The sequence below is a fragment of the Antechinus flavipes genome, chromosome 6, assembly GCF_016432865.1.
Source record: "Antechinus flavipes isolate AdamAnt ecotype Samford, QLD, Australia chromosome 6, AdamAnt_v2, whole genome shotgun sequence".
In the NCBI taxonomy this organism is placed as follows: domain Eukaryota; kingdom Metazoa; phylum Chordata; class Mammalia; order Dasyuromorphia; family Dasyuridae; genus Antechinus; species Antechinus flavipes.
In genome coordinates this window covers 107,824,854-107,840,268 of record NC_067403.1, presented here as the reverse complement: position 1 = coordinate 107,840,268, position 15,415 = coordinate 107,824,854, and the positions used below count along the sequence as shown (strand labels likewise).

General features: G+C 33.8%; 1 protein-coding gene across 1 annotated transcript in view; it reads left to right on the top strand.

The window, feature by feature from the left end:
- The window catches only part of HPGD (15-hydroxyprostaglandin dehydrogenase), a 50,682-nt gene that overhangs the window by 15,505 nt on the left and 19,762 nt on the right, over positions 1-15,415 (top strand). Inside the window, exon 4 of the mRNA XM_051967484.1 lies at positions 4,797-4,893. Within this exon, the coding sequence (XP_051823444.1) occupies positions 4,797-4,893 (97 nt within the window). The remainder of the gene's footprint in view (positions 1-4,796; positions 4,894-15,415) is intronic.

The window sequence follows — 15,415 nt, the reverse complement described above, 5'->3', positions numbered from 1 at the left end:
TAACTTCTGTGGGCCCACATCTCCTTATCTTTGAAATTAGGAGATAAAACCAGATAGCATCAAAGTCTCAGCTCTGATACTATTATTGTTCAATAATTCTAAGTAAATTATACCTTAAATCAGTCAAACATGAACTAGGAACTAAAATAATTCTGAGAATTCGATTAAGTGAAATAGATCAGAAACTGATCTGGATGAATTGTAATATGCATATTAGAGAAAAGTGTAGCCAAAGTAATCAAAACTCATAATATGAGTTGAATATATTCAGATCACAAATATGAGTTGATTAGAATGGGCCTTCCCTTAGTTACTTAGTTATAAGATAACTATCAGCCAGATGTTGGCATCTGGACTTAATTTTTATGTTGACAAAATGATCATGAGAAGGAGTGAAGAAAAGGACTAGATTTATGATTTCACCAGCTTAGGGAATTCAGTGTGAGAAAATTTCTACTAATGCAAGTTAACATTACAATCATTTAAAATCTTAGAGAAATGCTTACAGTAGCTACCAAACTCAAATAGAAATGAATCCATGAGGACATATTTGATTTGAGAAAAATAAATTAACATTATGTTGTATTGTAATTTTGTTGTATATTTTCTTAAGCATTCTTTAGTTGGATACTTCTAGTTTAGAACATTGAGGTTAAATGATTTGTAAGAGTTTGAATCTAGATTTATCTGTATCCGAAATAATCCTGAGAAATATTTATTTTTCACCCCCCCCCCCAAAAAAAAAGATAAAAAGGGCATCTACTTTAGCCCAACAACTTGAAGTTCAAATCTGGCCTGAGACACAAGCTGGGTGACTCTGAGCCAGTCACTTAACCTCGTTTGCCTGGTTTCCTGATGTGTTAAATGATCTGGGAGAAAAAATGTCAAATTACTCCATTATATTTTTCCAAGAAAATGCTTTGTATTCTGTTTTGACCTGTCTGCATGTAAATTAGGTCTCTCTGTATGAAAATCTGAGCAAAGTCAACAGGTATTTTTTCCTATTTGTCTCACTAAATTTAAAGTGCAAAAATGAAGTTGTTGCTTTTAAGGATTCATAAGGAAAGAAATGTTATTAGAGCTAATCTCTAGATTAGAGCCTGAGATAACTAATTAGAGAGACAGATTGATGTAGTTACCAGAGGAATGGAGAATCAGCCCAAGCAGATAATGGAGTATTAGGACAAGTCAAGAAAATGAATTGATAAATAGTTCATTGATAATGTACTTTCCAATTCCACTGAGGACTTTTCTCACAACCCTGTGAGACAGGTGGGTGTCCCCATTACACAGATGAGAAAACAATCATGTCTGATGATATCAGCTATTGAGTGGTTGAATCAGTACTGAAACCCAAATATCTTTGACTCCTGCTGCATTTTTTTCTCTTTTTGTTTCCTCCATTGCACCATGCTACAGGGAAGTTACACAAACTCTCTCAAATGTGTCCTAGAAAGGATAGATACCTTGCATGAAGACACAATATCATTTACTGTGTACACAGTCCATGAAACTACCCTGAGCCTGTGTGAAGTCAAGATGACCCACTAAATTATAGGTAGCTCCAGGCAAAAAGTGCAAGATGTAGAGTGATGTTATAAATTCTAATGTTATAAATTTCAGCAACTGAGAAGATAAGCCAAGAAAATTGAGAAATAAGGTTTGGGCAATGTAAAAGAAAATGTCTATTTATCGTGTTTATACTAAAGAAGGGAAATGATAAAATGGGAGATTATAGCAGTCGGTATAGATAGGGAAAAAAGAGGCAGGACTATGTTGGAGTCTGCTTGTACCACCTCAGGAGAGTAATTCTGAAATTTTCATGTGAATTTTTATGCCTCTTGGAAATCAATTCTACAAATCATAGGCTCCATTTGTTATTTTATTGATTGTCTAGACTTAGAAAACGGATGGAGAAAATGTTATTAAATGTAGGGTAAACACCTCCAGTCTTCTGTTAATCATTTAAGTTAAGTCGAAAACAATTTGAATGGAGACAGCTAGGGTTTTTTTAGAAGGGAGATGATTTTAGCTCAGAGAAAAAAGTTCTTTGTATTTTTATAAAATTCTGGACTTAAACACTGAGTATCCCCCCCATGGAACATTTTTATTTTTATTTATTTATCATTTTTCCTATTTTTTCCTATCCTATAATTATTTATCATTATTTATTTATTTATTTTCATAAACACCAAGAAAAAACTTTTTAACATTTAGAATTATACCAAAAAAAAATAGAATAAATAGTCTCAAGAAACCAATGTGGAGATCTGTGCTAGATATCTTCAAGTAGAGATTGAAAAGTCACATATTAGGATGCTGGAGGGAAATACTTCAGGCAATATGTTGGAGAGAATGACATCTGAGATTTCTTCTAAGACAAAAAGGTTAGGAATTATATTGAGAGCATTTATTTATCTTAGGGCACTTCTGGAATAATTGTTTACCATGTGCAGAATAGTGAGAGAAATAGAGAGGTTATAATACTTAATGATACTTATAATATTTTACTTAAAGAGAAAAAAAATGGCTTATTAGGAAATATCCTAAAGCAAATTTTAATGCTGTGCATATATGACTTCTAAAACTTATTCATGTCCAAAGTAGTCTCCATGACAACAAAATAATAAAGCTAGATGATGAAAAAACTGAAATCTGAAGAGGTTAAGTGATTTAGTCATGAATCCAGGTTCCTCTAACTCCATGACCAGAATTCTATTCAATTTCTAGAAAGAGTTCTAGTTAGTCAAACCATAGCAAATGTTCATTTTAAAGCCACTTGGAAGCCTTTGCTAATGATTGTTTAGGGAGGTAGGTGGCACAATAGAGTGCCAGGCTTGGATTCAGGAAGACCTGAATTCAAATTCAGCCTCATACATTTACTAGCTGTGTGACCCTGGGCAAGTCACTTAACCCTCCTTGCCTCAGTTTTCTCATCTGCAGAATGAGCTGGAGAAAGAAATGGCAAACCACTGCAATATCTTTTTCAAGAAAACTCCAAACGAGGTCAAGAAGAGTCAGATATAACTCCTGTTTGAACAACAACAAAATGATTGTTGAGGGGTAGAGAGAGAATGAAATCGTGGATGGAGAGATTTGTTCCTGAAGCCTGAAAGACCTGGATTCAAGTCCCACCTCTGACATACCCTGAATAATATATGTGTGTACCCATGTATATTGAAAATATTGAAGTTATCTCTCAACAAAGTTATAAATCCATGAAAACAGTTATAGGTAAGAGGCAAAGTGCTAATACATATGGTACCTAGTTGTTGTTCAGGCATGTAGGAGGCTTGGGCAGAAACCGGCAGAATATAACAGAGTTTGGTAATTCTATCCTTCCTTCTTCTTTTTTTTTTCTTTACTCTTATATAAACAATTAAGTTGTATGTTTTGGCTTGGGGTAGTGGGGAGATGGAAAGGCCCTCAGGGTTTGCTCATTTACCCTACAGTCAGCTTAATGTCAAATTGACTTATTGCTCAAATGAATAGGACAGCAATTTAATTCTATGTTACAAAACTACTACTGTGTAAGATAAGCTTCTCTGAGTGCTTGTTTGGGAATCCCCAAAAGGTTTTTTAAACAAGAGCCATGTCAGATAGGAAAGCGAATCCTCACCTCCTCAGACTCATTAAAGATCATTTTCTTCTTAATTCAGTCTTTGAAAGTCAGGAACAATGAATTCTTAAACATATTTTGGTCTCCCCAAAACAAAGTCACAGGTGTGAAAAGGCCCCAAACAGAAGGGGAAAATAAATATATTTAAGGCATAAATTTGATTTCACAAGTTGTTTATTGATTTTGGTGAAATATTAAATTCTAGCCACAGGTCAAAAAGAGTATAGCTATTACCTGAAAATTAGCAAATGAATGAATGGACAGTTCCTGATCCATAGATAAGGAACACAAGAATAATGGAATCCAAGAAATACTCAGGAGATAGAAATATAATTATATGGGATTATGATTGCAGATTGTCAAGAGGCAGCAATAAAATTTGGGGGGGGGGGACCAAATAAGGGGGGCAAGATAGTTGGTGCAGTGGATAAAGCACCAACCCTGAAGTCAAGAGGACCTGAATTCAAATGTGTTCTCAGACACTTAATACTTCCTAGCTGTGGGACCCTGGGCAAATCACTTAATTCCAATTGCTTCAGCAAAAAACAAAAACAAAAACAAAAAAAACAAAAAGCAAAAACATATAAGGCCATTTGATATTTTTTGATTTTCAAACTAAGCATGATTTAAAGTCCATTACATAACTGATCTCCGTGGCAAGATTAGATAAAATGCAATAGTATTTTCAGGGGGAAAAAAGTATTTTAAGTGATATTTCATACAGCAATTTGGAGTCAGAGGTCCTGAGTTCAAATCTTAGGTCTCCCATACCATGTGACTTAGCCAAGTTATTTAGCTTCCTCGTCTAATTTTTTTTTGTCTCTTTTGCAAAATAAGTGAACTGAATGATCATAATAAACGGGCAACATTTATATGGTAAGTTAGGGTTTGCAAAACTTTACAAATAATTTTCATTTTAACAAATTAGTACCATGTGAATGACATCAGTGGGCTTTTTCAGATAATCCTAAGATTTACATTAGTGTGGTAATTTCTATAATTATTTGTCATACTTAAAGTTCAGGTTAAAAAATGATTGCTTTTCTTCTGCTTCAAGGAATGTTCAAAGACCTCTTGAAATATGAAAGTATGTTACCTACTTTACTAGTCCTGTCTAAACAACAACAACTGGCAAAATCCACCTGTACATTAATTTCTTCTTTTTTCTTATTATCAGGTCTCTGTGATTAGTGGAACATATCTTGGACTAGACTATATGAGCAAACAAAATGGAGGTGATGGAGGAGTCATTATCAACATGTCATCTCTGGCAGGTAAGAAATGCCATAAAAAATATAAATACATTTTTTTCTTCTCAGATAGTAAAATAGTATATTTTTCCCAAAAGTTAGCCACATGCCTGCTTTTACTTGCATTTCCAAAAAAGAGCCATCTGTTTGAAAAAGAACAAAATTTTTCATTTGAATTTTCCTAATGTTCTTGTGCATTGATGTATTTACATTTTATCCTTGTTTCAGACTGTACTTTTGTTTTTGTAATTTGAGCTTGTGTCCCCATCTCTGCTTGTAAACACTTAAAATGCAGTTTTATCAAGGGCAGGAATTCTTGACTTTGCCCATGTCAGTAATCCTTTAACAATCTATGGAAATCAATAGTTTCCTCCTCAGGAGAATGTTTTGCCTACATTCTTATTTGAAGAAAATGTTAATTTTTGGTCAGAGGTTCATAAGAATAAAGGTGTAATTTTTTTCCCCACATCAAGTTCACAAGACCTCCTGAAATCTATTCATGGATCCCAGTTGAAAAGCCCTTCCTACATATTCTTTTCAAGGGTTATTTTGAGTAGTAGCCCTAGTTTTATGTGTATAATTATGGGGAAAACAGTAAAATAGAAATCTTGATGCAATGATCAGTGGGTTGACAGACCATCAAGATTTCTGTGTAAAGTTAAGAGTTGACATATAGTGTTAGAATCAATCCTTAATCCTAGCTATAGGATTGTTCAGAATAATGATCTCTAAACTTTTATGGTTGCATAACACAGCTGGCAAATGTTTTAACAACCAGATCTCTGGGGGGGAAACAGAAAAGAAAAAAATGTACATGACATACTTTAAAGTTTATTCTGCATTTTAAACATTTGCTTCATCATTTTACATTCAGAAATCAACAATAAAACAAAACCTGGATTTGTAAGTTTTACCTATATTCCCCTGAAAATTTAATAATTTTCAGAACTGGTTACTGCATGCCCTTCCTTGTCAACAAAAAAATATTTGAACACAAACCACAAACATATGTATGTTTACCTATTTTTAAATTATATTTGTAATGTTGGACAGAAATGTAGGATGAGATAATGATGAAATTGATCCTAGTTTTAACAGAGACACTGGAAGTATGGAGTAAGGTTGGCGTGGTACAAAAATAATTTTGGCAATTTTTAGAAGATAGATAGGGTTGGGGGCAGATTTAGGCATTATTTATGTTGTTCAGTAGTGTCTCAGAGATACTGGAGTAGTTTGCCATTTCCTTCAGATGAGGAAACTGAGGCAAATGGGATTAAGTGACTTGTCCAGGATCACATAGCTAGTAGGTATCTGAGGTCAGATTTAGACTCATGAAGATGAATTTTCCTTGCCTCATTGTACTTTATTCACTAAGCAATTTTAGCTGCTCTAAGATGAGAAACAGGGAGGACAATTACAAGACTTATTTCATTAATCATTAAAAAATGACAAAAGATAGGAAGTGGTGAGGGTCTGAATTGGAGTTGTACATGTATAAACAGAAAACAGAGAACATAGAAAAGATGTAGGGAAATCAGATTTTGCCATCATGGTTGTGGGTGCCTGGGGTTGGATGGGTTTAAGGCCTCCGCATGGGGAAGGAAGCAGCTACATGGGAGACCAATAGTGAGAGGTAAGCCTTAGTTCTACACCCTCTATTATGGAAACTACTAATATAGCACAAAATTTTCTGGTATGATAATTTTTTCTATAGTAAAAAATATTTGCAAATTTCCCACATGATGACAGCTACATAATCAATATCTATTAAATTAAAAAAAAAAGAATTCTAAGAAAAAAGCTCTATCACTCCAGTAACATTTTAAAATGAATTTATACTTCATAATTAATCTTCATCTACAGACATGCCCCCAAAAAACAGGCAGTTAAAGTCAGATAGTGAGCTGGGAGTCAGAAAGATTAAGGTTCAAGTACTTCTCATATATACTGACTGTATAACCTTGGGCAAAAGATGTAATCTCTTGTTGTAGTAAACAACTCTCTAAGACTCTGTGTTGCAGAACCAGTGTACATGTGCATTGGTAAGGAAATGTCTTAATTTGAAAGTTTCCTTTTTATCTACCCTCATACATATGTGTTTGCAAGATATTAGTCAGTCTACAGAAGCTGATTTATTACACTTGAGTCATGATGCATATTTTGTTGAAGTTAAATAAAGATCAACAGCACAATGCTTTCTTGATTCATGAATTATGAGCCATTTTTTCTCCTTCCCTATCTGTTAGCAGATTGGGAATCCCTGGGTTACCATTTAGTGGATGGATTTCTACTTGATCAGTTCCATAGCAATTATGAACTTGTGGTAGAAATTACTGAGTCAATTCCAACTGATTTTATATATTTCAGTTGATTTCCCAAAGTAAAACAATAGATAGCATAAGTGCAGTATTTGATCTCAGACATTCTTGCTCCAGAGTCAGAAAACCTTCTCCTATATCACATTGCCTCCATACAACTGAAATATATAAAATCAGTTGGTCTGGCCTTTTTTGTGTTCTTTTTAGTTCCAGATATGTGATTTTACACAGCTACATTTGTTACTGTGAAATTAAGATTTGAATATATTATTCTAGACAAACAACCTAGAAATTTCAGGCTCCCAAATACTATTTGCACTTAATTTTTTTCATCATTTTCTTTGATTTTGTTGAGTGGTAAAAGAAAGCTGGCACTATAATAATTTAGATGACTCCCTTAATACTATTTCAATTTACCTATGTTATGTCTAGTATTTGTGTTGGACTTTTCTTCTCAGACCATTAGCACTCCTATAAGGTAAAAACTTAAACATCTACTATGAGGTGTGGCAAAATCAGCCAAAATCATATGATTTCTATTGGCTTTGTTAATGATGTGGTCTGTTATGCTGATAGTTTTGCTGATAATAAACCAGCCCTGCATTCCTGATATAAATCCTACCTCATCATATGTATTAGCCTGGTGATAAATTGCTGAAATCTCTTTGCAAATATTTTATTTAAAATATTTTTGCATCAATATTCATTAGAAAAATTGGTCTATACTTTTCTGTCTCTGTTTTGGCTTTTCTTAGTTTAGATATCAGCACCATATTTATGTCATAAAGGGAATTTGATCGGACTCCGTCTTCATCTGTTTTCCCACATAGCACATACAGTATTAGAATTAATTGTTCTTGGGCAACTAAATGGTTCAGTGTCTAGAGCACCAGCCCTGAAGTCAGGAGGACCCAAGTTCAAATCTGGCCTAAGACACTTACTACTTCCTAGCTGTGTGATCTTGGGCAAATCACTTAGCCCCAATTGCCTCAGCAAAAATGAATAAATAGAATAGAATAGAATTAATTGTTCTTTAAATGTTTGGTAAAATTCATTTGTAAATCTATCTAGCCCTGGAGATTTTTTTAGGGGGTTCATTGATGGCTTGTTCAATTTGTTTTTTTTTTTTTTTTGAAATGGGGTTAAGTACTTTATTTCCTCTGGGATTTTATACTTCAGTAGATATTCATTCATTTCAATTAGATTGTCTGATTTATTGGCATACATTTGGGCAAAATAATCCCTAATTATTGCTTTAATTTCCTCTTCATTGGTGGTATAATTAACATTTTCATTTTTGGTACTGGTAATTTGGTTTTCTTTCTTTTCTTTCATAAAACTAGCTTTTTGTTTTGCTTACTGGTTTTTTTAAGTTTCAATTTTATTAATCTCTCCTTGGATTTTTCAAAATTTCTAATTTGGTGTTTAATTGAAGATTATTAATTTGTTCCTTTTTTAACTTTTTAAATTGTAAGGCCAATTCATTGACTTTTCCTATTTTATTCATGGTATTTAGAGATGTAAATTTCCCCTAAGTAATAAGTTTTGTTTTGTTGTCTCATTTAGTAGCATTTTCTTGGATGAAATTAATCATCATTTCTATGATTTGTTGTTTGATCCATTCATTTTTTAGGATTAGATTATTTAGTTTGCGATTAATTTTTTTGTCTATTTATCCATGGCCCTTTAAATATGTAATTTTTATGGCATCATTATCTGAAAAGGATGCACTTAATATTTTTGCCTTTCTGAATTGGATTGTGAAGTTTTTATGCTCCAATATGGTCAGATTTTGTGAAGATATCATGTATTGTTAAGAAAAGATATATTTCTTTCTTGTCCCATTCAGTTTTCTCCAGAGATTTATCATATCTAACTTTTGCAGAATTTTGTTTACTTCCTTAACTTTCTTGTTTATTTTTTAGTTAAATTTATTCAGTTTTGAGAAATGAAAGTTGAGGTTCCCCATTAGTATAATTCTGTTGCCTATTACCTCCTATAATACATTCAACTTCAAAAATGTGGATGCCATACTATTTGGTGCATATATGTTTAGTATCGATATGGTTTCATTGTCTATGGTATCTTTCAGCAAGATATAGTTTCTTCTTTTATTTCTCTTAATTCTACTTTTTTTTTTTTTTTTTTTGCTTTTGCTTTGTCTGAGATCTCGATTGCTGCCCCTGTTTTCTTTGCTTCAGCTTAAGCATATAGATTCTGCTCTAGCTTCTTACCTTTATTCTGTATGTATCTCTCTGCTTCAAGTGTTCCTTGCAAATAACATATTGTTGTGTATTTTTTTAAGGTACTCTGCTATCTATTTCCATTTTGTGGGTAAATTCATCCCATTGAAATTTATAGCTATGCTAACTGTGTTTCCCTCCATGCTATTTTCCCCTTGTTTTTAATCTCTCTTTTACCACCCACCCCTTTTTCCCTCCTCACAAGAGTTTTACTTAAGATCACTGCCTTGCCCAATTTACCCTCCCTTTTATCAGTCCCCCTCCCCCTTCTATTATTCCATCCCTTTTTTGCTTCATTATAGGGTAAGATAGATTTCTATATCTAACTGAGTGTGTATATTATTCTCTTTGAGCCTATTTTGATGAGAGTAAAATTTAAGCTTTATCTACCAACTTTCTGCCCCCCCCACTTCATTATTTTCCTCTCTGTTATAATAACTTTTTTCTTTTATATGGGATAATTTACCCCAACCTTCCCCCCTTCTTTCAGTGCAATTTTCTTCACCCCTTTGTTTTTTTGGATATCATCCCATCAAAGTTTGCTTATATTCACACCCTCTGTCTACATATATTCCTTCTAATTGCTCTTAGAGTAATAAAGTTCTTAAGAGTTCTAAATATTATCTTCCCATATATAATATAAACAGTTTAATCTTACTGAACTTCTTTTATTTTCTATTTCTTTTTTCCTTTTTTTTCCCCTTTGTTATGCTTCCCTTGAGTTTTGTATTTGGAGATCATTTTTTTTTAATTCAGCTCGGGGCTTTTAATTAGAATAATTGAAAATCCTCCATTTTGTTTTTTCTCCCAAAAGAGTAGATTCAGTTTTGTTGCATATGTGATTGTTGGTTGTAGTCCTAACTCCTTTGCTTTCTAGTATATCATATTCCAAGGCTTTTAGTTCTTTAATTTGGAAGCTATCAAAATCTGTGTAATCCTAACTGGTACTTCATGAGACTTAAATTGTTTCTTTTTGGCTGCTTGCAATACTTTCTTCTTGATTTGTGAGCTTAGGAATTTGACCATGATGTTCCTGGGAGTTTTTATTTTGGGATCTCTTTCAGGCATTGATAATTGGTTTCTTTCAACTTCTATTTTGCCCTCTGTTCTAACATCAGGGCAGTTTTCTTTGATAATTTCTTAAAAGATGTTATCTAGATTTTTTTTTTTTTTGGATCTTGGCTTTCCAATAATCCAGTCATTCTTATATTATCTCTCCTGGATCTATTTCCTAGATCAGTTGTTTTTCCAATGAGAAATTTCACATTTTTTTTCAACTTTTTGGATTTTGTTGTTTTGACATCTCATAGATTCATTAGGTTCTATTTGTTGCTTTCTAATTTTTAAAGAATTATTCAAAGAGTTTTTGAAATTTCTTTTCCACTTGGCCAATTCTATTTTTTTAGGGAGTTATTTTTTAAAAAATCATTTTTAAACATTTTTCCAAGAATTTTTTTGGGCCTGAGACCAGATTACATTTATCTTTGAGGCTTTACATGTAACTATTTTGACAATGTTGTCCTCTTCTAGTTTTATGTCTCTATCCTTCCTATCACAATAGTAACTTTCTATAGTCAAGCCCTTTTTAAAAAAAAATTTTTATTGCTCTTTTTTCTTGCCTTTTTTGTGAGTTTTTTTTTTTTTTTTTTTTTTTTTTTTTTTTTATTGTTGTTGTTGAAGAGTTGATCTCTGATCCTATATTGTCCCAAGCTGTTTCTGCTGGGGCTCGGGATCTTACTGCTGGCTTTCACTGGGCTTCAGGGCTTAGATGCTTATTTTCTCTAGCGGGCTTCCCTTCTGGCTTGCTTGGTGGAGTAAGACCTCCCTTTTGGCCTCCCCTGGGAATGGGGTTTACTGCTGGCCTGCTCTAGGGTTGCTGTGGCTTTCAGTGTAACCCTGAAGGAGGGCTCTTGTTGTGGTCTGCCCCTGGGATGGGGCTGTCACTGTTTTTTGTGGAAATAGGATCTCTCTGTAAGCAGACCCAGGAACAGGATCTCCTTATTGGCCAGTCCCAAGGTGGGGCTTCACTATTGGTCAGTATTGGAGTCAAGGCCTGGCTGATGGCCTGTGCTGGTGTTGGGATCCCTGGGGCTTCTTCTGGGAGGCAGCTGGGGCCAAGCTGCTCTTGGACTCTCTCTTCTCCCATACCAGTAAAATAGTTTTCCTGCCCAGCTGTAAGCTGCTTCCATATTCCTAGATCAATTCTGAGGCAGTTTTCTGTTTGTTTGGAGGGGAATTTGGGAGGATCTCAGAGGTTTACTTCCTCATTTCCTTATCTTGACATCAGAAATCCCAATCATTTCCTTTTTAGGTCTTTAAAAGGAGACTAGATTTTTATCTATCTGACCTCAAAGGAAAGATTTTTTTTAATTCATTGGCCTTGGAACCAAACAGTTCCTCTTACCCTCTTTGGAAAGTCATTAACTTCCTTCAGGACTGAATTTTCTCATCTATAAAACAAAGGGTTAAGCTTAGTATCAGTGGTTCTCAAAGGATATGATACAGTACATTAATGTGCCGCAAATTTCAAAAGTATGCTGGGAAATTTCCATATCCTATTTTTGGAACTTTAAAAATTATAAATGATTTTTGATTAATAAAACTTTTCCCCAGCATATATAGTATGGAAAGAATTGCACTCACAAAATCAATAAATCTTTTCTATTACATATAACCCTAATCTTAAACATATCAAATCCTGAATTCTTCAGAGAGCTCCACAAAATTATTATCTTTCCCAAGGGGAAGGAATGCATCAAAAATCTTCCAAATCTCCTCTAGCATTAACAATTAAAAACTGTCAATGTTTGTAACTCATTTTACCAAAAGAAAAATTGTGCTGCAAGGAAAAAAGTTTCAGAACCAGTGGTCCAGATGGTCTGTAAGTTCTCTTTTAGCTTTAAAGTTAAAAGATTCAATTAATCAGAAATGTGTTCTGGTCTATTACATTGCCTGCTGATAGATGCATCTGGAAGTCAATGAAAATGTATTGTAGTTTCAGAATTAATAGCACAGAGAAATTTGGGTACTGGAAATGTGAGATTCCCAAAACTACATTATATTTTGACAAATATCTTAGGTATAAATAAAGCCTAGTGTAATAAATGTGCTGAAGCATGGGAATTATTTGGTATTTTTTACCTGTAGTCAAATATTAAGATAAGCATTTACAAATAAGAATGAGGAAGCTTAGCTATTCACAATTGTTTCTTTACTAAGGAGTCATTTAGTTATAGATGTGTGTGTGTGCATATGTATGTGTACATACATATGTACATGGATTATAAAGAATGTCATATTTCATATATGGTATAATGTGACAATATGGTATTGATATTATTGCCATAATGCAGTATTATCAACATATAAAAGATTATTTCTGTCTCAATATATTTATATCTACATAATTAAAAGATATGTAGATATTACTTATGTACACACAAATATTTATTAACATATATGTGTGTCTGCAAATATCTACATATCTATATATTCTACATATATAAATACATATATGTGTGTGTATGAGAAATATATTTATGTAATATATATTATAAATATTTCACTAATCCTGGATTTTGTCAAGATAGATATTCTCTTGAGCAATATACATTCCAATACTTTATTAAAGTAACCTTCATTAGTTGCTATGATCAAAATCAATCAATCACCAACCATTCCCTAATCTTTTGGTGATGGTAATAATTTTTCATGTATGGTTAAATTACACTCCAAATGATTAGACACTGCCAGATCATATGTTCCACTGTCCTTGAGAATCTATGAACTCCAAGCCACCCTCAAATCACAGAGTAAATTTACTGAAGATACTACTCATATACATGGTTATTATATATCTATATCCATGCACACACACACACACACACACACACACACACACACATACACACACATAAATGTTTTGTTATTGTTCAATCATTTCAATCATATCTGACTCTTCATGGGTTTTCTTGACAAAGATATTGGAGAAGTTTGCCATTTCCTTCTCTAGTCCATTTTACAAATGAGGAAACTGAGACAAAAGGGGTTGAATCTCTTACATAGGGTTGTACAACTAATAAGAGTCTGAGGTCAGATTTGAACTTGGGAAAAGGATTCTTATTGACTCCAGACCCACCACTTTATCCACTGTACCACTTAGCTGCCCTCTCATATATTTTTACATGTAACTTTATATGTACATAGGTATGTATACACACACACACACACACACACGTGGTACAGCGCAAAAATATCATAATGGTCTTAGTAAAGAAGATATTAGATAAACACCAATTTAATTATGTGGGTCTGTGTGTATGTGCTTCTGTGTGTACACATATGGTACAGGAGAGAAGGCAGAGTGGCCCTGGGTTAAAATTCTGCCTTTCTCATGACTAGATGCATGACCTTGAACAAATTAATCATTAACCAATCTCTCATCTGCAAAATGAGAGAGTTAAGACTATATTATATTTTCTACCTCTAAGTCAATGGATGTTTTTGTCTGCTTATGTTTGTAACAATTCCTAAATAATAAAGCATTTTTCTCCCTTACCAATATATATCTTTTCATATCAACATCAGTATATTGATAGTGGATAATGTGAATATATATATGTATACACACACACACACACACACACACACACACACACACACACACACACATATATATATATATATATTAAACTGGGCTCTGATTTGTTCAGCATAAAGAACTCAGGATGAGTCCCCTCTTGAAATGCAGATCTTCATGTTTTTGCACCTTATAGTGTTGACAATTGCCTGGAGCAATGAGAGTACTGGTGATACCAGTCATAGAACTGGTACGTGACAGGGAAGATGGCACTCAACTCAGGTTATTCTGCCTCCAAAGCGAAACCTCTATCACCATGAGAGCTCTTGAATAATAAAGTCCTCCTCTTCTATCCCAAAGATTCAGTGTTTGAAAAGTATCTGGAGAATGAGCTTTCACAAATAATGCACAATTTGACATTCACTTTTATATTGTGTTGTTTCCTTTTAAGGTGGTTTTGTGTGTGTGTGTGTGATTTGATAATGCTAGTGCTCTATTAATTATGAGTCACAAAGCAGATCCCAATAAAACTGCAAAGTAGTCCAGGTTTGTCATTGTCCTCTGTTTCTTATTTTGGGGGCCCTCAATTTCATCTCACATGATATCTTCATTCATAATATCTTGACTTTTATGGAGATCTTGGTACTTAACACCTCATGATTGCCTCCTCCAATCAATCTCCTTCCTTGCCACACTCTAGTGAAATTCAGCAATCCTGTGTCTTATTTCCTTAGGATCAGGTTCTTGCTGACAACTGGTGACAGCTCCTTGATCTAATGGATAAATCTGAGAGTGAAATAATAGGAGAAAGCTGGGCAGTTATCTCTGGTCTCCAAACCTGTCCTTGACTATATCTTCTCTCTTACATACATTATGTACTCTTTCTGTATGCACTCTTATGTTTTTCCCTCATACCCCCTAACTCCCCATAAAGCAAAACAGTACCTTTGATGACAGTAATTTCAGTCTGTGAAGACTGAAAGGAATATTCCATAAAAGGAAAGATTATAGACTATAATACAGAGCCAAGGGATCTTGATGTACCTCTTAAATCACAATTTGTACATGGCAGTCTACTCTCCCTCTGCTAGGGTATTCTTGATAATGTGAATTGAAAAGAGCTCTTTAGAGATTTTAGGTTTGTGCACATGTTCAGTGTTGCCCTTCTCTCCCTCTCCCATCTTTTCTCATTTAACCTCAAATTTTTTCCTCTTCATTTGATTGTCATAGGATATCTATGGTTGTCTTCAATTCTGCCAGAGTCTATCTTAATTAATCCTGGTACATAGCACAGTCCTTTAGTGTCCCAGTTAATAGGTTGGTTTAGACAGCTGGGTTGGGCTGGAAGATTAATGAGTAATGGTCAGTGACGTAGAGAGAGTATGGAATGCAATTAAGGAGCTTAA